This window comes from Embiotoca jacksoni, unplaced genomic scaffold, assembly GCF_022577435.1.
Source record: "Embiotoca jacksoni isolate LCO1_2020_lvr unplaced genomic scaffold, fEmbJac1.0.p SCAF_20, whole genome shotgun sequence".
Classification (NCBI taxonomy): domain Eukaryota; kingdom Metazoa; phylum Chordata; class Actinopteri; family Embiotocidae; genus Embiotoca; species Embiotoca jacksoni.
This window is the reverse complement of record NW_027185341.1, coordinates 5,240,480-5,261,091: the sequence shown is the minus strand read 5'-3', so window position 1 is coordinate 5,261,091 and position 20,612 is coordinate 5,240,480. Positions and strand designations below refer to the sequence as shown.

Sequence of the window (20,612 nt, the reverse complement as noted above, 5' to 3'; positions counted from 1 at the left end):
CTAGACCTAAATACAGTAGCAGAATGTAAATAACTACATTCACTCAAGAACTGCACTCGAGCATAAATGCCAGGTACTTATACTTCACTTGAATATATATATATATATATATATTTTTTTTTTTTTTTATAGTCTACTCCTCTAAATTTTGGAGGCAAATCTTGTACTTTTTTTTACTCCACTTGTGACTTTTAAGATGACCCTTTTCATACCTTTGCTATCCAGTCTTTATATGTCATGAGTCTGATTTAAATATTTATAAACTGAAGAAGTAAATGTTCCTTTAAGGTGTAAGAAAACGCTCCTACATCTTAAAGCTAAGTAAACCTTTTTTTTTTTTTTTTTTTTAAATAAAAAAAAAAAAACCTGTTTGTATAAGCTGGAAAATGTGACAAAAGCTGAGAACGGGGCTGTTTTTCTGATCTCGTTTATTTTTCAGAGACTTGAGATTCTTCCAGGACAGCGAAGCAAGAAACATACAATGATTTTATATGTATGTGTTTATAAATATGATGTATTTCTGTAGATTACAACAACCAACCATGTATAAAGAAGTTAAAATTAGCTCAACATTCACTAATTACGGCAGTCAAATTTACATCATTACAGCAGTAATTTTAATCAAAAAAAAAAATCGTTTATTGTCCAACGAGCATTTTCTGCATAGCTTTTGTTACTTTAAGTAATTTTTTCTGATAATCTACGTTTACTTATTTTGAATGAAGGACTTTTATTTGTTTTAAAGTATTTTTACAGTGTAGTCCTTGTACTTTTACTTCAGTAAAAGACCTAAATACCTAGATACCAGTGCCGCTACTGGGGAACGATAGACCGCGTAACGCTGCTGCCTGTAAGACAAATATCAGGGCACAGACGTCACGATCACCGCCGTAAGGCTCAAGGTGCTCTGATTGGTTACTGTACTTTGCCCTCGAACGTTGTGATTGGTCGATTTCAGACACGCAGCCCCTCCCCTTTTTGCGAAACGGAACTTCCTCTTTCAACTCCGCTCTGACGTCACTTCCTCAATATCAAACGGAAACTGACGAGTTCACGAAATAGAGAAAAAAGCTGCGAGGGGTGATGCTCGGATGAATACATACATATTCAAGACATCCCGACAAGTAAACCCAAGGAACTGCTTTTAGTTGCTTGATTTTTTTCTACACAGTGCCGTCGACGGAAAGGCCCGCGGTAATGTCTGCCCAAGCTCAAATGAGAGCTTTGCTCGACCAGCTGATGGGAACAGCGAGGGACGGTGAGTCGCCGTAGCATGCTAGCCGAGCTAGCTGGCTAGCCAAGATGGAGCCACTGCTGAGGCTGGCTGGTGTTGGCGTGTGATGGACAGAGCTGCATGAATGGATGTACTGCTCAGGGCTGTGTCAAAACACTCTCTAACGTTTACATTCAAGCAGCCTGCAAGGGACCAATGTCGGGGGAGTTAATGTTTGTATCCGCTGTTGGGGGCGACTTTTAATCCCGAGGTCGTTTTCAAGTGTCCCGTTTTAACACTGAACGTGTTGACCGAGCTAACAGCGGCTAAACGCGGCTAAACGCGGAGCGGCGTGTTCGTCACGAAAGATCCGGACTCGATGATCCAGAAGTTATCACGTCCTGGCTTTAACCCAGTCCTAGTTACTTTACTCGTGGCTGACACGCCTTCATTGAAGGAGCGGCGGGCTGGGACTTCGCTTCAGGCCCGACCAGCCGTCACCTCTTCACACATTAACATCTCATACAAGCTCCTTTCACGTCAAATACTCCACATCAAGTCCTGCGTTTATTCCGTCGCTCAAATAAAACCCCAAACACGATCAGTCAAATGTATTTAATTTGTTAGAAGTGATATATTTGATGTATAATCCCCCTTCTAGTGTTTTTATAAACTAATACTTGTTGTTGGAGTATTATTTTAACGTTGTAGATTATTTAAGGGGGTTTATCTACTATATATATATATATATATATCAGTTTTTGTATTGTGATATGAGACGAGATATCTTGGAAGTTGGATATCATAAATCTCTGATACGTCACAAAAGGCTGTATTACATTAAAGTAATGTCATCCTCTGACTTCTCTAACTGATCTATTGTTAACTTTAACCCACTTAGTCATGATATCCACATTACTGATGATTATTTATCAAGAGTCTTACTGTGTAAATATTCAATGATCATCCCTACAATATCACTATTGAGGTATTTGGTCAAAAAACATTGTGATATTTGATTTTCTCACCCAATCCTATCATAGTTGTTGTTTTTTCCCCTGAACACTGAATCATACTTTAGATTCATTGAATGTTTTTTTTTTGGTTTTTTTTATCTTGTAACTGTGGGATAATGTACATAAGTTTAAAAATACAACATGTAGCCCAGAAATTAGAAATAATGTATATGTACTATATAGTATAAGATGGAAATACTCAGGAAAAGTAAAATTACACTTTACGGAAAAAAAAAAAAAAAATCGTACTTAAATATAAATAGTAATTTTGTCTTATTTGGTAGTTTGTCAGTCTGTATTATTTAGACCAAACTATCCCTTCAGTTGCTTGAAGATAATGTAACTTTTGTGGCTAGGATCCAGTTATTGTAGCTTCCAACCATTTGGATACAAACATTAATTGGTAAATCAGTGTGATTGTCGCGGGCAGATAATGGCAGGTTACTGCTGCCCTGCCGTTTTCTAAGTGAGAGTTTAATTGTGAGAGTTGCTTGAATAAAACTGCAGCCCTGCGGATCATCTTGAAGTTGATAATTCGATCTGTCCAGTAAGAGTGACTTTGTGTTGTGAGTTTGTGGGTGTATGTGTGATGAGATTGATATCAAATTCTTCCCATACATTTGTTGCATACAAACTGAACAATTGTGGCCCCTTTATTTTATTCATTAAGGTTCAGTGTATCTTTGCCAGCCTACATCAATCTGCAAAGGAGTTGCAGAAAAGCCTCATGTTCATCGAGCCGTGAGTCACACATAATTTTTAAAGCTGTTATAATGAATATCCAAACAATTTGTTTGCCTTCCGGAAGTTATTGTAGCCCTTTTTTTTAATCTCACAAATGGGTAATTCTTCAGTGGCACTAGAATTACAATTTGGAGTAGTATTACACAGCTTGAGCTAAGACGTCTGGTCGCGTTGAGTCCAAAGGAGCAGTTCTCAGTTTTCCATTACACGTCTATTTTTCAGAAGGCAGTTTTTTAGCAATCAGTCCACACAAAACCTTTGCACACATCATTTACAATCTGACTTGTGTATGACTCCCAACTTCTTACTACAGGTATGGGCAAGAAAACTGTTCCCATTTAAACTTTTCTACAGCGGGTTTAAAATTCTGCAGCTGAGGTGTTGAAGATGCAGAAGGGTACAGTATGTGGTGCTGATCGCAGTGTGTATAAACTAAACTTTTTTCCTTGGATTTTTTTTTTTTTTTTTTTTTTTTTTGAATTTTTGTTTTTAATTTCTTTTCGATGTTTGATATTTGTAAAAGGCTTGTCTGGAACATTTGTATGAAATGTTTACTTTTCTATTCATAGTCTTAATTGCCATCTTTTCTGCATAGTCAATTGAAATGTAATGAAAACATTTCAAAATTAAGGTAGACTTTTTGACTCCAATTTTGTAGTTGTTCTACCATTGTATTGTGCCCCTTGTAGCCCTTTGCTTTGATGCTCCACATTTACAGAGTGGACATTGAGCTTTATAACAATTCGAACCGAGTTGAGGCTCTAACAACATTTTTATTGAGACTTGGGTAAGGTAAGCACCAAGAATAACAGGAAGTACCTCATTCATGCAGAGCACCATTTGATTTTCACGTCAATGTTGATTGACAAATATATAATAAGCATAGAGGCGCAGCTACTTCATTGACGTTAACTATAATGCCATACTAATAAAAACCCAGTAAATGCTATATGGAATACTTTGACAATCAGCAATATATGAATTGATTTTCAGTCATTTATTTGAGCACAAAATCCTTGACTGCAATTATAGTGACACTTATTTGCCAAATTAGCGTACTGTATTTACAGTAATGCATATTAAAGCACTGGATACGTCGCCCCTGCTATCAAGTATGTGAGGTCTTTCTCACTGGTTACTTTTTTGGACTGTTTCAGGGGATGAGACGCGGCAGAGGGTCAAGTTCACTGACGAGCGAGTCTGCAAAAGTCACCTTCTCAACTGCTGTCCACACGACATCCTGTCTGGAACTGTAAGTTAACTACAGTTTATGTCTGACTGCCTGAAAATGTTTGCAGTGTCTCTTGTAAGGTGCGGAAATCTGTTGCAAGTTTTAAAAACCCATTTGATTTGAGACAGAAGACCGCCACTGTTGTCATCGAAATACTGAAAAGAAGAAGGAACAACTAAATATGACAAATAAATTGCCTTAAATTTTGCAATATCTTGTCTTTATATTTGAGTTTATGCAGTTTGAGTCATGTCTGCCTTTGTTTTTGGTGACAGCGTATGGACCTGGGGGAGTGCACAAAGATCCATGACCTGGCACTTCGGGCCGATTACGAAATTGCCTCCAAGGACAGAGATCTTTTCTTTGAGCTTGATGTAAGTAATGTCCTGTAAATAATAAAGGTGTGCTGATGGCAGAATTGTTCATTTCTATATTAAAATGCAGGTTAAACTGTCAGTGTTGGGTGACGGGATTACTGGCTTTGATAGAGATGTACACCTAATGTTGCTTTTAGCGTTAAAGATGAGCAGTAAACCACCGAGTGGCAGCTATTTCAGCTCCAATCTTTAAGCGAATGCAAGTGTCAATTACAGCGTGCGTGTGTGTGTGTAAAGTTCAATGATAATATTCACAAGTAACTACTGAATTAGATATGCAAGTCTTGTTTTTGTGTTCACTAATATCCTCATTCCTAAAGGCGGTGGATCACCTGGAGTCGTTCATCGCCGACTGTGACCGCAGGACAGAACTGGCCAAGAAGCGCCTGGCTGAGACCCAAGAGGAGATCAGTGCTGAGGTGGCAGCAAAGGTGAATGACAAATTAATTACAGACACTGTGAAACCTGAATCTTTCTTTTTCATGCCACGTCTAATTTCCGCTATTATTGTGTTTTGGGTTTGACATAACCAGATGTGAACCGTGATTGTTTTTTTTAGGCTGAGAAGGTGCATGAGCTGAATGAAGAAATAGGAAAGCTCCTGGCGAAGGCAGAGCAGCTCGGAGCTGAGGGCAACGTGGACGAGGCTCAGAAGGTCCTGCAGGAAGTGGAGAAGGTCCGCACCAGGAAGAAGGATGCAGAGGTGAGGAAGGAGTGTTTGGGGATGTACCTGAAGCTTTGGGTTTCCTTGTATTAATACTTCCTCTCTCTGATCCTAAATCCTTCTTTTTTTTTGCCTCTTGTGCCTCCACAGGAAGAATACAGAAACTCAATGCCAGCCTCCAGCTTCCAGCAACAGAAGCTGCGGGTGTGTGAGGTGTGCTCTGCTTACTTGGGCCTCCACGACAATGACCGTCGTTTGGCCGACCATTTTGGTGGGAAGCTTCATCTGGGCTTCATCCAGATCCGAGAGAAACTGGACCAACTAAAGGTCAGTATAATCTGTACGCCCCAAACAGACTGTATCAGAAAGCAAACCAAAAAGAAAACAAGATGGGTGATGAATTATTTCGAAGGTTGTATAAAGTTGCATATTAAGTGGTGTGTTTTTATTTTGATCAGAAAACTGTGGTTGACAAGCAAGAGAAGAGGAACCAGGAACGCCTAAAGAGACGAGAAGAGAGGGAGAAAGAGGAACGGCTGAAGAAGAGGTGAGTGCAGACGTTCAAAATCCTGCCGAGGTTAATGGAAGTTCAGTTGTCGTACCAAGTGTGTAATTTACCCGACCTCATGGTTGTCTTCCTCTTATTTTATAGGACCAGATCACGCAGCAGAGAACATAGAAGGTGAGGACGTTACTTCATCTATCCGTCTGTTTTAGACTGTATTTTTCACAGTATTTGAAACCAGTCAGGGTTGTTTGGCTCCAATGATTTGCGAGTTTAATTATAAGCTGTTATTTCTGTCAGGTCCCGTTCTCGTGACCGCAGAAGGAGACGCTCGCGCTCCACATCAAGAGACAGGCGCCGCTCTCACTCCCGCTCCAGGGAGAGAAGGAGGCGGCATCGCAGCCGATCCCGCTCACGCAGCCGAGGACACCGTCACAGCCACGAGCAGAGCTCCAGACACAAGTAATTAACCTGACAAAGCTTCCAGAGTTCACACCAAAGCGCAGAAACAGCAGCAAAGCATTTGTCAGGAAGTGTTTGTTTTTTTTATAACAAAAAAAAAAAATCAGAGAAAACACTCCTGCTGCCCTATTGAAGCTTGTTTCTGTTTGTTCAGACAGTTCAAAAACTAAAAGTTGTCAGGCAAGTCGTGACAAGATTGACTGTGGATAAAACACACCAAGATTTATGTGTGTGATGTTGATAAATTATTGCTTCACTTGGAAAACTGCTGCATGATATTTTACGACACCACTCACCAGTCATTATATTTAAATTGTAATTACTTGTATACAGCTTAGTCTGGGTTTTTTTTTGGCAGCAGGTAGAAGTGCATTCATCTTTTGGTCCTTAGGATATTGCACACACACACACACACTCACACACACACACACACACTCACACACACACACACACACACACTTTTGGATCATGTGGTGTACATGATCCAAAATTATACCCTTGAGGCTGTTGACGTTCTTCATCCAGTTGGTGCTTGTTTTGGGCTGTTGAAGATACATGGCTCTTTTTTTTTTCTCTACCTTTCTCTTCCGTCAGCATGATTTTGTGTTACTTCCCTGAATATCTCGCGTGGTTTCGTCCTGCAGGTCGTCCAGGGACCGAGAGCGCTCGTCCAAAGACCGGTCACGGGAGCGGGACAGGAGGGACGGCATGAACGGCAGGTCGGACTCCCGCCGGGCAGAAGACAGGGACATGGGGGACCTCTGAAGGCCAAACTCCATCCACCACGACTCCCCCACCTCCTCCCGACTCTCTCACCCGTCTGTCCATTTATAATAACCTAATGTTATTCCCAGTCCTTTGCCTTGACCCCTCTGTTCTCCCGCCTGCCTCCTGTCTTTGCTTTTTAACCGTTGATGCAGCCGACCCAGAGTGTACACAAATCTTGTAGGAGTCACTTTTCTAGCCTCCCGATAAATCAAGACTGCTTTTGGATTCTGGGGGTTGGTTATTGATCAGTAGTGGAGCGTACTGTAATACCCACATCTGTTTGTTTTTTTGCTGGCTCTCTGTATCCGGTCCTTCCCATGTCTTGTTATAAACTCCCCCACAATCACAAAAAGCGAACACCAACTGGTCGGCTGGATTGGAGCATAAAATGTAACATCCATATTCTTTTATTAATAACTGAAGGTCTTTTGATAAAGAATCTGTCTGTAAATATGTTTTGGCCCGACTGATTGTCTTGGTCTGGAAAGCCTACTTGATAGGACAATATCAAGTAGTTTTGTTTTGTTTATTTTTTCTCGCGCTGAAGGTTTCTTTTCACTGTCTCTTTTGTAAAACGCAGTTCTTGAATGTCCACAGAATCGTCTTCAGTACTTAAAGCCCACTTAAAGTTTCAAATTCAAAACATGCAGATTTTAAGTTGCTCGTATTAGTATGTAATTTTTTTGGGGAAATTAAACAGGTTTTTATTTCAAACTTCGATTAATGAAGGAAATTTATTTGTTTGGAAATTCGGCAAGGATGAGTAAATCCTAAATTTTGGGTTGTTTTAGTACCAAGTCTGTAGTTTCTTTCTTCTGTTTTATTTAGCACGATAAGGATAAAGGATATCTTCAGACATATTGTTGGCATGTAGAGAAGGATACATTGGAAACTACTGCTAAAACTCTACACACCTTTTAAATTGGCCCAACTTGGACAGATTACTTTTGACTAGAATTAAAAATGAAATGCAAATGGATTTTAATGGATGCACTGCTTTACCTAATGTGTGAAGTCATATCTGTTTATGTTCTGCTGGAAATCTTTCTTTAAAGTCTCAATTAATAAATAAAAAAAATCCCACCATTTGAATATTTTTTTGACTGCTGGACTTTCTTGCCAAAGTTGAGTCTCTCTTAAGGCATGCAAGTATGTTACAAAGATAAACACATTTCATTTCATTTAGTCTGTAACTTGGCGGCAGTAATGAAGCTGAAGAAAATATTCACATTAAGATGAACATACATTACAAATAGGGAACTGCAATGTTAAAATAGTTCATTTGAACAGTGTGCTTAAATTTCTTTGCCAAATGCTTTGGTTTTAACATGAAGTGATTTTGTCACTGACCCTGAAAACACGTTGCTCTTCTGAAACATGGTGTGTGGTCAAGGTCACTGTCACGTGCTTGTTCTCTAAATATATTTAATAACTCAAGAGTTCACTCTTTACTGACGGCTGTACAGGAAGAACACAGTCTTCCATCTGATACCCTTCATGATGACGATGCTGCCGCTCACAATGTGCTGCTCTCCAGTTTCAGATCAACCTTCATTTTCTGTTTCTCCATGACTGCCTCCAGCTCTGTGGCCCTTCTGGCATCCTTGAGAAAGTAGAAGCAGATAAATACAGATGAAGGTAAGACTGAGCAGCTTCTATTAATAAGAAGGCTGTGATGAGCATGTGCTGTTTGCACGGATTTAAAATGTCTTCGTGCCGCTAAACCAGATATACACATTTTAACAGAAAGGTAATTCACAAAAATAGTCATGACAGGATAAATGAACCTCAGTAACATGGCACATCATTTGTAACATTTATCCTTCCTGAATTAATTGATATTAAACAATTATTTAAATTTTTCTCACAATTGATCTTGGGTGATTTATTAATGTTGTAATGGATGGTGATTGTTGATTCATCTCAGTTGTTTCTTTGCATGAGGTCAAAAGTTGTCCTGAACCCTCTCTGCACTCTCAAATATTGTCCTCCTTGATTAACTGATTAACAGTCAAATATGTTTTGTGTGTATGCAATAGTTTTATCATTGATGACTTTGATTTAAAAACAATTGCGCGTAAATAATGACCAGCTTTAAAGTAGCTGTGATTCTCGTTTGATTTACCTCTAGCAGTGCTTTCTGCACAGTGAGCTGGCTGTACACTCTGGCACCCTCGTCTGGAATCACAGCTCGTAGCTCCTCCTTGTTGAGGGAGAAGAGCTGAGCGCCCGTCAGCACACCCAAACATGACACCGTCCTGAGGGACACAAAACATAAAGCACTCTAAAAGACGGATTTCAGACAAGAACTAAGCAGCTGGCGCTGCTACGCTCTTCATGAATATACTTCATCAAGAGTGCAGACAGCTCTCCCAGCATGCAAACAAAATGTGGTTTAGACTGTGTGTGCAGTCAGGAGTTTGCGACGTCACTCACGGTTCGCTGAAGCCCTTCCCTTGCAGCCACTCGGCCACCTCCTCTGGAGAAGAGTGGTAGTCCAGCGGGACGGAGGTCTCTGAGGAGCGAGGGATGACCAGCGGTTTGTTCAGACTGGCCTTCCCATTGGTCAGCCTCTGGAGCAGCTCGTCGTTTACCAGCATGACTGAAAAGATTGGAGGTGAAACGTAAGACTTTCTTGCCCAAACGTTAATGTCACTGCATGACTCAGAAGGGAATACAGTGTTGCTCTTAAAAACACTGAAGACAATCAGTCCCAAAACTACTGCATGATTAGGCTTTTTTGGTGTACTTGTATTTTTTTAGTGAGACATTTTATATTTTCTAATCTGACTTTTAGCTTGAATGTTATGCCACTTCACCAGAGTATGAAATCCTCAGTAAAATTCAAATTTGTTGAAGTCAATGATTAAAAGATTATTAAAGACTGTGATATGTTTAAAAATCCAGAACAGCTCTCCAGATGAAACAGATAAGAATCTATTTTTTGCTCTATGTGCTGTTTTAGAGTTGCATTGGAGAGGGAGTTGTTTTTTTTTTAAACTTAGAAATATTAAACCTGTGGACAATTTACATTTGGCATTTTTTACTTTTAAACCTGCAGTGTGGGAATTTTGCTTCCCCCTTCTGCCAGTACGAGTAATTCCAAAAACACTATTGACATGTTTATGTCATAGACTCTATTAGCCTACTCTGTAGCTCATGTTCTTGCTGTAAAATGGTGGGTAAGTCATGGGTAAATGGCATTGCAACTCCTGCAAAATGACTCGTTTTACTGTCATAATTTGATCCGTTCTGTCTGACAAATTTTGTAAAGTCTAGAAGAGCCACGTGATTGAATTATTTTATCCCCATTTAAGTAAGCGAAGGGCTAAACCAGAAGTTAGCCGGCTCAGTAGGTGGAAGTCTCTGGTACGCATACATGCTGTGCCCGCGGAGCATGCCCAATTTGCGTTCATCTGTCCAGTTCGGGAATGTCTCACCAGACACCGGATGTTAGAACTCTGTCCACTGTGGACAGCAGAGATTTGGTCTGCTGGTGGTTAAACCAGCGTTGTGTGCCCTCGTTTTGCAAGGGCTTGAAGGTGACAGACCTTTATTTATATGTAGTCCTGCACTATAGCTTTTAGAAAACACAAGCAAATGAACATAAAGTAAGTAAAGTAAAAGCTCACACAAAAGCATGTAGTTGTGTACCTTTATCTGTGTCCTCTGCAGCTCCCATGTGTTGGTTGTATGCTGGTAAGGTGCGCGGGCGCTGAGGGGACTGCGAGGCGGCGGGATGCAGAGCAGGAGGGCTGGGGGGGACTGCTGAGAAAGTCTTGTTGATAGGAGGTGCAGCTGGAGCCTGCAGGAATGTGGAGAGAAAATAACAATGGTATTCAATCTGGAATGCACATGTGAGTGCATACCTGTGCGCCTGCATGAGTCATGTGTGTGTGTGTGTGTGTGTGTGTGTGTCTTACACTGGGGGGTTTGTTGGTGACGGGGCTGTCTACGTGAGCCATAGGTTCCAGGATGTTGAAGGGGACAAAGCCGATCTGGTTGAACCGATTACGACACTTCCACCAGCGCTTGGAGGATTCAATCACCTGTCAGACGGAGGAGTGGCTGTCAGTGAGCACCAACAACTGCAAATAGCATTTCTACAGTGTCAACATCAGTGACGTGATGTCACAGCCACTGCTCTCCTTACATTATGTGAGTTCTTTAAGGAATGTACAAGACACAATACAATCATTGTGTAACTCCTGGGATAATAAAACTGATCACAAATTCATAAAGAAGCTTCATAACAGGTCCCTGAATGCACCACCGTTTTTACCTCAAGTGTCTCCCCTTGCTGCACTGAAAGCTCACTGCTGTTCCTGGCTATGAAGTCGTAGCTGCAGCTGTAGACTCTCTCAGACTCTGGTGCATCTCTGAGATGAAATGAAATGGACAATGTTTTCATGCAGTCGAGATCAATAAGAGCAGCTGAGTGATTTGCTTCTGAAAGATGACCTACGTCTCATCGTGGGTGTCTACAGGACTAAGAGCCTGAGGAGACTGCTGCTGCTGCTGCTGCTGCTGCTGCTGCTGCTGAGTGTGAAAACAAAAAATGAAGATTAACAAATGTAGAAACACACAAAAAGGAATACACAGTAGCAGATAAATGGGTAAAGTGTCAACAAACATCGGGTAGGAGGTGACAATACAAAACTATCATAAGTACATGCACAGGTTTTTTGATAGTTTCCTCTATTATGAGTACGCTTTCAAACGAACAATTAGTCAACTGGCCAAGGGAAAGAAAATGAACATCCTCCTCATCTGATGCAAGTACATTCATCAGCCAAAACAACTCTCAAAATTTGACACTAATATTCACTTAGAGAGACTTTTAAACCAGAAACAACAGCCTTAGAAATCAATAGTTTGTTGCCAAGGCCAAAATGCTGATTGGGATAGAAAAAAAGCCCGTAGCCCTAAACACGAGAAAAAGTTAGACAGTGGCTGGATCAGGTTATTTTCCATCAGGGTTCATCATAGTTGCATTTGGACAGCAAACATATTCACAAAGTGCAAAATTTCTGTTACTAAATGTCGCTGAATTTGTTGTGCAGCTATCTTATTCGAGCCAAATTGCCTGCATGGGTTGTAAATAACAAATGAACACAAGGCCATTTTAGTGGACTGGCAGCATACCACTACATGTCTTATTACCTTGTTTAACACACTCATACATGTTCATATTGTTTAGTGCTCTTCTCATTGACACACAATGGGGCGAGTTCTAACCCATATCCTTCGGAGGTATTCCATACCTCTTGTTTTACTCTGAAGGCTTCATGTTTATGCTGTGACTCGACCGGATCCTCCCAAACCTGCCCGTCTGCCCTCGAGGCTTCCGGCTTCCAGCCGTCCAAGAACACTGGTGTGTATGGAGGATCTCTGAGCCCTCTGAGCTGAGAGCTGAGAGAGCAGAAAGAGTCACTGCCTCGCTGTGTTGCACTTAGATTCTATGTAGCAGTGAGAGCAAAACTAGGACTACTGTTCAACAAGGTGCCATCCAGTTTATGGTAGTTAAAACCAATGTTTACATGTGTTATTGAAGCTGGAAAAAGACAAAATAAGGCACCAATACTAATGATCTTAACACTGGACCATTTCAGAAATATGAGAAAAATAATAATCATACTGAAATTCTCCATTTAGGTTCTACGCTGCCATATGCATGCATGGTCAGTTAAGTATCTCCATAATATAATCGTATAAAGTTTGACACATATATTTCATAATCTATCTGCTTAACTTAAATAAATCCCACAAAATAAGAAAACATGCCTCAATTACACCATCAAATATAAGCTTTTTTCACAATAGGTGTGTTATAAATGTATCAGGAGAATCCAGGCAAAATAAGGTAAAACCAGATTCATTGTCCTATAAAGTGTAGACTACCACTGTTACACGAGGTGACTTTGACTGACAAGGCCTCAGATGTTGGTACTGACCGAGGGAGCGTCCAGTTGGGACCCAGAGACGTCCACAGCTGCCTCTCCTCCTCGTTCAGGTTGTCTTGCAGCAGGGAAACAGCAGAGCTGGTCAGGGCGGGGCTGGACACCGAGGCCCCGAGAGCCGGTCCCCCCGTCGTTTTCACCATCTGAGCACACACAGAAAATCAATGTTAATGCTCCTGAATCGGCAAAGACAGGTCTGACTTTACAAGTAGGACTGGATGGTATGGACAAGATCAAATAACACAACATTTCTGACCAATATCTCAACATTGCAACAACACTATTGGTGCTTTCACAATGTATTTACATATGGTCTGTTTACAAATATTATTTATTAATAAACTTATATTATTATTATGTGATGTGGATATTATGACTAAGTGGTATAAAGGCAGATATTAGAAAATCTGGAACAGCCTGATAAGTTCAGAAAATGACATCACTTTACTGTAAAGCATCCCTTAAAACCAAGAAAAGGAAACTCTAATGTCATGTTACATCATTACAACATCCAAAATATCTCGTCTCATATCATGATAGAGACATAATATCAGTGCCCAGCCCTAATTCAAATTCTAACAGTCCCTGGTGGGTTAGACTAAGTCAAGTTGAAAACGTTGCTCATTCTTCAGTTAAAGCTCTGACACAGATAAAAGCCGAATGGACACACACACACACACACACACACACACACACACACACACACACACACACACACACACACACACAAAGAAGTTACATGCACTGCGCCACAGATATGAGGCTGTGCGTTGTCACATAGGCGTGCCAGCATACACAAATTAAACACACCCATTCCACCCTTTAATGGTCTTATTAATAGCTGAAACAGGTGAAGACCTTAAAGGTTATATCAGACATGAACTGAGACACACCTAAAATTCCACATCTGATGCTTCACATTTTATTTAAATTAAATTCTGCTCATATTAGAAACCGATTCCTTCAGTATCTGCTGACCACCATTCTTGAACCATGAAATAAACATAAATAAACGTTACGAGAACTAACACTTTGCCATATCATTTTCTAAATTGATCGTGTTTGTTTTTCTTGCATCCGAAACACGCCAGAGCTCTAATCTAAAGCAGCAGTCGGGGCACGGCAACGTGGCCTTTTTCGAGCGGTTAAGACTCAAATCTGAACCAAATGTTACAGAAGTATGCACCGTGGTCTCCCGACAGCATACAAATAAGGTCGCTCAAAGCAGATCAAACACATGCTGCATTTATCGAGCGTTTGGAGTTTCAATTAGGCTGTCACACAGAGACCTGCCCTGTGTAAACACTCTGACTTTCCATTATTTTGACCTGTATATGACTTCATCGCCACAACAGTCTCCAAATATTATGTAGATGTTCATCCTCTGTTTATCTGCCTACATATAAATGATGTGACATCACCGACACTAGATGTTCGTCAAGCCCTAGGTTGACTCTTCAAGTGCACTGCCATAAAGGACAAGGGCGCAGCAATGGCAACAGCAAGTGCTGACTCACCATATCCAGAGGTTTGAACACATGGTGAACGAGCTCCTCTGATGAAGGATTGGCGATGGTTGATTTCAGATGGGCCTAGGACATAAGTGGAGGAGTTTAAGATGGAGCACAGTAGGTAGTTGACCTAAACAATGAAATGTGACTTGATTTAAAACACACCAGTAGGCTGAAGCAGTATTTGAATTTCTGGAAGATGTCGATGAATTCCTCCTCTGGCGGTGGACAGGCCTTTGCAGTGAGTAAATCCTCTGTGGTTCGTCATTGACACACAAAATACACGAGTTATCATGAGCTACTGCAGCTGTATCAAGTGATATCCATCTCTTTTATTTTTTTACCTTCAGCACTTTGCTTCTTACTCTTCTTCTTCTTCTTCTTCCTCTGGCCCAGCACCGTGGCAGCCTCCGCAGTCTGCTGCAGCTTGGCCATGAAGTTCTCGATGTCGTCGAAACAGTGATTGAGGATCCCCTGAGGAAAGAAAAAACACGGTTCCTGTTCAGGTATGAAACATAACCAGAGGTGACCGAAAAGAGGCAAAGGTGAGGAGGACCAGGAGGAGGAAGAGAAGGAGGAGTCCTACCACTTCTCTCTCTGCTCGCAGGAAGGAGATATCAGGCCCGCCGTTCACACCGTTCGCTGTGGTGAAAGGGAGCACAGGATTCAGGTCATCCATTTTCATTCATGGTCCAGCTCTTTTTCCCTGCGTTTGGAATTCCTGCCCCCCTTTTTACCCCTGAAACCCACCCCTTACAAACCCAAACACACAAAGCCATCTCTGTGCTCCTGAGAGCTTTTTAAATCACTGAGCGAGTCTCACTTCTCTCCTTTCCCTCTTCGTACCTTCCCAACATGTCAAATGCTTCCAAATGCTTCCTACAGCATTCACACACAGGCATTCATGTAAAACAAAAGAAGCATTTTTTTTCTTCTCACCTCTGAGTCCAGGGTAAGGTGGAGGGTTGGATGTTGGGGGATTCGGAGCAAGTGAGAAGGGTGGGCTCGGTATTTCATAGGGGTCAAGCATCTCTCCGCCACTCTGAGGCAGCCTGGAGGACGAGTGAGGAGAGTTTCAACACCTACATTATGCCGCAGGTTAAAAGGTGAGAGCTGCCTTCTTGTTGATGATGGCGTGGCCGCTCACCCAGCACCATCACAGGAAACGCCCTTCAGTGAGAGCTTAAAAAGTCAAACACATTTAATGCCCAACAGCCTCATTCTCATTCTGAGAGGCTCAACTGGATGCAGCTCTGGAGACACATGTTCAGTGTGTCAAAGCAGTCAATGCAGGCCCCTGTCAATGATGCGGTGCCTCTGAAATTCAATCCCACAGCCCTTATTCCACCATGAAAGTAGAGTAAACAGCCTGATTGTGCTTACTCATGGCTATACCATATAATACACAATTGACAACTCAGCAAACAACAAAATAGTTTTAAATGCAAAATAACAAGGTCAACATTGAATCGAGCTCAAAACGTTTGTCTTGAGCACACAGATATCTTAGAGAGAACACTGACTGACTGTTCAATAATCCCAACACAAAACCTCCACCATCTGTGTGTCTTACCACATGTGTCTGTCTGACCCTCACACGTCCTGCAAACAGAACTTTTTCAAAACCAGTAATCCGTCTCGGCCGTGAGCCTGCACACCGTCATACCTCCTCTGCTCTCCCTCTCTGCTTTTCTGTCACAATGGCCTTGTTATCTCTGTCACACCTTCTTAAGTTATGTCGAAACCGGTAAAACCAGTCTCTCTCTCGCTCTGTCAGCTGTTTACACTGTCCTTCCTGTGTCTCTCCCTCCCGGCTTACCTCCCAGGCAGGTGGACGGTCACGCAGTATCGCTTTGACTCAATGGAAAATGAGGCACAATGGCAGTAAAAGAGGAGAAAAATCAAACAATTCATTGTTTGTCTTTCGTTCGGCTGTTTTGTTGTTACAATGTTAACCTCCTCCCACACAAAACAATACAAAGAGAGAGAGAGAAAGACACACGGTCCACTAAAACATGGAAACTGGACCCTTAAAAGCTTGGAAACATCAACACGTGTTTTTTTTGTGACCGTGACATTCACTCTACCTGAGGGCATCGGCGAGCTTCTGACTCCTGCTGGTGGAGGAACCTGAAACCGCACGGCTGACGTCATCACAGATCTGCTCCGCCTGTGAGAATAAGAATTTGGAGGTGGCATCACCCGTAGAACCTGAACCGGGGACGACTGTTTAAATGGGCAGGACCCTCTGGGAAGCCGCTCAGGTGCCGCTGTATTAATTACCTTCACGGTTTCACAGTTGAAGAAGTGAATGTCCGGCTTCTTCTGATCTGCGTCTTGGCAGACTAACTGAAGGAGGGATGGGAAGTGTTTGTCTGTGATGGCGTTGCAGTGGTAGATATGTTTGAACGCGTAGTTCTCCAGCTCGTCCTGAGGAAGTAGAGGAAACTGAGGGTCAATATGAATACGAATATGAATTTCTCAGCTGACCACAGTGATGGAAAACATATTCAGACCTTTTACTGAAGTAAAAGTGCTGATACAGTAGGAAACAAATACTCCGCTACAAGTAAAAGTCCAGCATGACAAAAGTACTAAAGTATTAGCAACAATATAGTTAAAGTATTAAAGCAAATACACTGGTTTGGTCCCTCTGACTGATATATTATTATGTATGACATCGTTAGGTTATTAATACTGAAGCATCAGTGTGTTTAAACAGCATGTTACTGTTGTAGCTGCTGCAGGTGGAGCTAGTTTGAACTACTTTATATCTAGTTTTATATACTGGGACAGCAGATAAATCTGAGGGGTCGTCAGATGATACTGAGAGAGGAAACAAGTAAAAACAAAGTTCCGATCCACAAGTCTGTTTTCAGGTTTTTTTTAGACTTCTTCTCTAATGTTTGATTTTTGCTGAGATGTTGGATCATTTGAACATTTACTGAAATGGAACCATGTAAGAAGATTACAGGAAAAAAAAAAAAAAAAAAATCCCAATTTTGTTGGAGCTGTTAACAAATGTGACTCCGATTACACACTGATTTTTGTAAGATATCAAAGGACAAAAAGGTTGGAAACCACAGGTTTAATCTTTAACAACGTGTTGTACTGTAAAAGCTCAGTATATTATCCATTCATCTCCTAAAGCTGTCAAATAAATCTAGTGGAGCTGAAGGTACAATATTTCCCTCTAAAGTGTAGTAGAGTGAAAGTATATAGTAAGTAGTAGTATACTTAAGTACTCTACTTGATGTTTTTAGTTTTCTTTTTCCACCGCTGACTGAACCCTTATAAATCTCTTCATCTGTTGAATCCCCCATAACCCACAGTCCTGTTGACCATCATGCTCCTGTCCTCACCTGGCTCTGTATATCCCGCAGGTGAATGGCCTCCGTTCCAACATCCAGGTACATCTGCTGACTCCATAGCTTCTTATTCTGAGCCAGGAAGGACAGACGTCCCTGGGCCTCCTCAATACTCTGGATGTCTCTGTCCTGAAGCGAGAACGTCAGAAGGTGCTGCAGACAGTGATGGAAAAGTAAGTATGAGGAAGTGAGGGAAAATTAAATATTGAAATATTTGTTTTTGGAAAATGGGTTATGACTCACGGTAACTAGGTGTCGTGTGACATTTGTCATCCTTCACTGTGTCAGCTGCTCTGTGAGAGCTTAAAAGAGAGACCAGACCATTACTAACATTCATCAAATATTTTAGGTGGAATTATAAAGGCTGTTGTTAGAAGACCTTTGATCCGTTCACAGCTGTAGATGTTTCATCTGGAGCTGATGGTTTAGTTTTAATGCCAGAAACAGTTCAGTCTTTTTCTCTAACAGGTCATAACTAGTACCTTTCTGAAGCAACATCCTCATTCAAGTTTGCCCTTCCCCTACTTCAGTGTGCGTCAGCTTATCCTGTCCCTGCTTCATTCACACGGGGTTATACTGTGTGAGTTATTGAGCTGCCCAACCAGTCTGACTACAGTAGTGTAACTGTTTCAATCTATCTGCTCCTCAGCAACCATCAGCACAGTGATCACTGGTGTCAAAGAGAGCAAACACCTCCAGCAGTATCACACTTCCTCCAAACTGGTTTCATCAGTGAAATCATACTTTACCATACCAGACATGGTGTCATACATATACATGTATGACGTAACATTCAAAAAATTAAAGACTGCAACAGGGCAGTGATGAAAATAAGCATCACGGTTTGAGCACGATTAATAAAAATACTGTTTGAAATATTGGCTTAATTCCTACATCAGCATGACTGAGAATCAGAGCAGGGATATAAAAAAACAACCTCAGCACATCACATTCGCAGCCCATAATGTCCTATATAAACACAATTCAACTTGATTGGGGAGAAAATTTGTGATCTGGAGATACTTTGCCAAACAATACAAATTAATGCTAAGGACATTAGTAAGTGTGCACAATGTTTTTGATTTTAGTGAAACCAGGTTAACAAACCTTGGGATTCTGAAATTCCATCAAATGGACAAAAATACTTGATTAGTGGTGATTACATGTTTTTAGCTCTAAATCCCAACACATAATCCATAAATAATGACATTAAAGGTAAGTGACAAATAGTAAAGTTTTTGATCCATAGCTACTGTACTTCTCCAAATTCATTTGAGAATTGATTTTAAAGTAGATTTCCAACAACTACAGATGATTGGAACCTGGAGGTTGAATCGACTTACCAAGGTTGACGGGCTTCCTGTGCTTTATTCCTGATATTAACAGCTGTGTGTACTGACAGTGAAACCTGTCCTGAGTCTCGGTATAACTGCAGGTGTCTCACACTGTGGTCTTTAAACTGTGACAAAGCAGAGGTGTGTCATCTCGTGCTGTCCCGCCCAGTCTACTACCCCACCTTAGAGATGAAAATATTTATTGACTCCCTCTCCTGTGCACATACATACTTGACAAGTGCATGCATTTCATGGGAGGACAGCTAAGGAGTGGTAGAAGAGGTATTCAGGTCCTTTAGTAAAAGTACCAAGACCACATTGTAAACATACTCCACTACAAGTAAAAATACCGCATTCAAAGTCTTACTTAAGTAAAAGCATGTAAGTATAATTAGAAAAATGTATTAAACATACACTGAAAAAAAAAAGAATTTTGGCCCTGTAATTATTACCTCGATTGTTTGTTAAAATTCTATAACAAATTATTATTTAAGTGCTTTTTACTTCATAATGTCACCTTTTACTCAATCTATATGTTGGTGTTTGTTTGTATTTATGTATCCGCATTAAAAATTAAAAATGTAAAAATTACAAAGGATTTCTGTGTGAAAATTGTTACCAAGCTTTTTCTAAGTAAAAGTCTCTCCAAAATGTTTTCAGTGTATCAAAGTAAAAACACTAATTTTGCGGCAGATGTCCCTGTGAGTGTTTTACTGTTATTAACAATGTATTTAGATTCATATTACTGTTGCATTAATGTGCATTTTAAAACTGCAGTTATTTAAGGTTATTCTAATTTGAACAACATATACTCTTAGTTAGTTTACTATAAAATAATGTTTGTAGCATCGCTGTCCTCAGAATCCAAGAGGGTTATTAAATAGTTTATTTCAAGAAGTACAAGAATTTTCTCAACACATAAAGGAATATTTAATCATTCAGTTTATCACAAAAACATTCAAATCCTAAATATAGAGAGAAGCATGTTTTTTTTTACTGGACAGGAAGGGAACATTATTATATTTGCTTTTGAGGTGTAGAGGAGTAGAAGTATAAAGGTACATACAATGGAAATAGCCTACTCAAGTCACGATTAAGTACCTCAAATTTGTATTTGAGCAAGTAACAATACTTATATAAAAGTAAATGTATTTAGTTACTTTCCACTACTACGTCTAAAAAAAACCCCGTTTTTGTTAACCTCTTAAAATTTCAGGGAGTTTACAAGCCAAATTTACACACAATGTGTCTAATTCTAATGTTTTAAAAATGTAAATATATTCAAAATGGTTAATTGAAATGAATAGAAAATAGGCTTTTATAGAGGTGCTGGGAAATAAAACATCATAAACTATAACAGTTCCCTTGCGATTTCAGCAACGTAGGTGCAATAAGCACTTTGGAAATGAACTAAATATCAGTCTATAGTCTATGGTTGCCTACACACACACACACATTT

The 20,612-nt window shown here is 40.6% G+C and overlaps 2 protein-coding genes across 7 annotated transcripts; one reads left to right on the top strand and one right to left on the bottom strand.

Annotated features, from left to right (window-relative positions):
• The first annotated feature begins 1,039 nt into the window (after positions 1–1,039).
• luc7l (LUC7-like (S. cerevisiae)) lies at positions 1,040–8,072 on the top strand. 3 transcript variants are annotated; one of them, XM_069155864.1, is made up of 11 exons: positions 1,153–1,258; positions 2,900–2,970; positions 4,131–4,225; positions 4,480–4,578; positions 4,902–5,012; positions 5,141–5,284; positions 5,396–5,572; positions 5,704–5,792; positions 5,898–5,927; positions 6,051–6,212; positions 6,857–8,072. In XM_069155864.1, exons 4-11 carry the CDS (start codon positions 4,483–4,485, stop codon positions 6,975–6,977), a joined length of 930 nt encoding a protein of 309 aa, XP_069011965.1. In that variant the 5' UTR covers positions 1,153–1,258; positions 2,900–2,970; positions 4,131–4,225; positions 4,480–4,482; the 3' UTR covers positions 6,978–8,072. The 3 variants fall into 3 exon arrangements, with proteins under 3 accessions (XP_069011963.1, XP_069011965.1, XP_069011964.1); XM_069155862.1 differs by lacking the exon at positions 2,900–2,970 and having other exon boundaries at positions 1,040–1,258; XM_069155863.1 differs by lacking the exon at positions 1,153–1,258 and having other exon boundaries at positions 2,846–2,970; positions 3,287–4,225.
• A 316-nt stretch (positions 8,073–8,388) lies between these two features.
• LOC138202113 (epidermal growth factor receptor kinase substrate 8-like protein 1) lies at positions 8,389–19,243 on the bottom strand. Of its 4 annotated transcripts, none has more exons than XM_069155857.1 (19): positions 19,163–19,243; positions 18,063–18,121; positions 17,814–17,972; positions 16,735–16,881; positions 16,539–16,621; positions 15,391–15,503; positions 15,038–15,093; positions 14,796–14,925; positions 14,617–14,705; positions 14,458–14,532; positions 12,935–13,083; positions 12,245–12,392; positions 11,446–11,522; positions 11,263–11,359; positions 10,904–11,029; positions 10,635–10,785; positions 9,417–9,582; positions 9,106–9,238; positions 8,389–8,583 (listed from the first exon to the last, which is right to left on the bottom strand). In XM_069155857.1, the coding sequence occupies exons 2-19, from the start codon at positions 18,090–18,092 to the stop codon at positions 8,497–8,499; spliced, it is 2,016 nt and encodes a 671-aa protein (XP_069011958.1). In that variant the 5' UTR covers positions 18,093–18,121; positions 19,163–19,243; the 3' UTR covers positions 8,389–8,496. The 4 variants fall into 4 exon arrangements, with proteins under 4 accessions (XP_069011958.1, XP_069011959.1, XP_069011960.1 ...); XM_069155858.1 differs by having other exon boundaries at positions 11,446–11,519; XM_069155859.1 differs by having other exon boundaries at positions 11,446–11,516.
• Between the last annotated feature and the right edge of the window lie 1,369 nt (positions 19,244–20,612).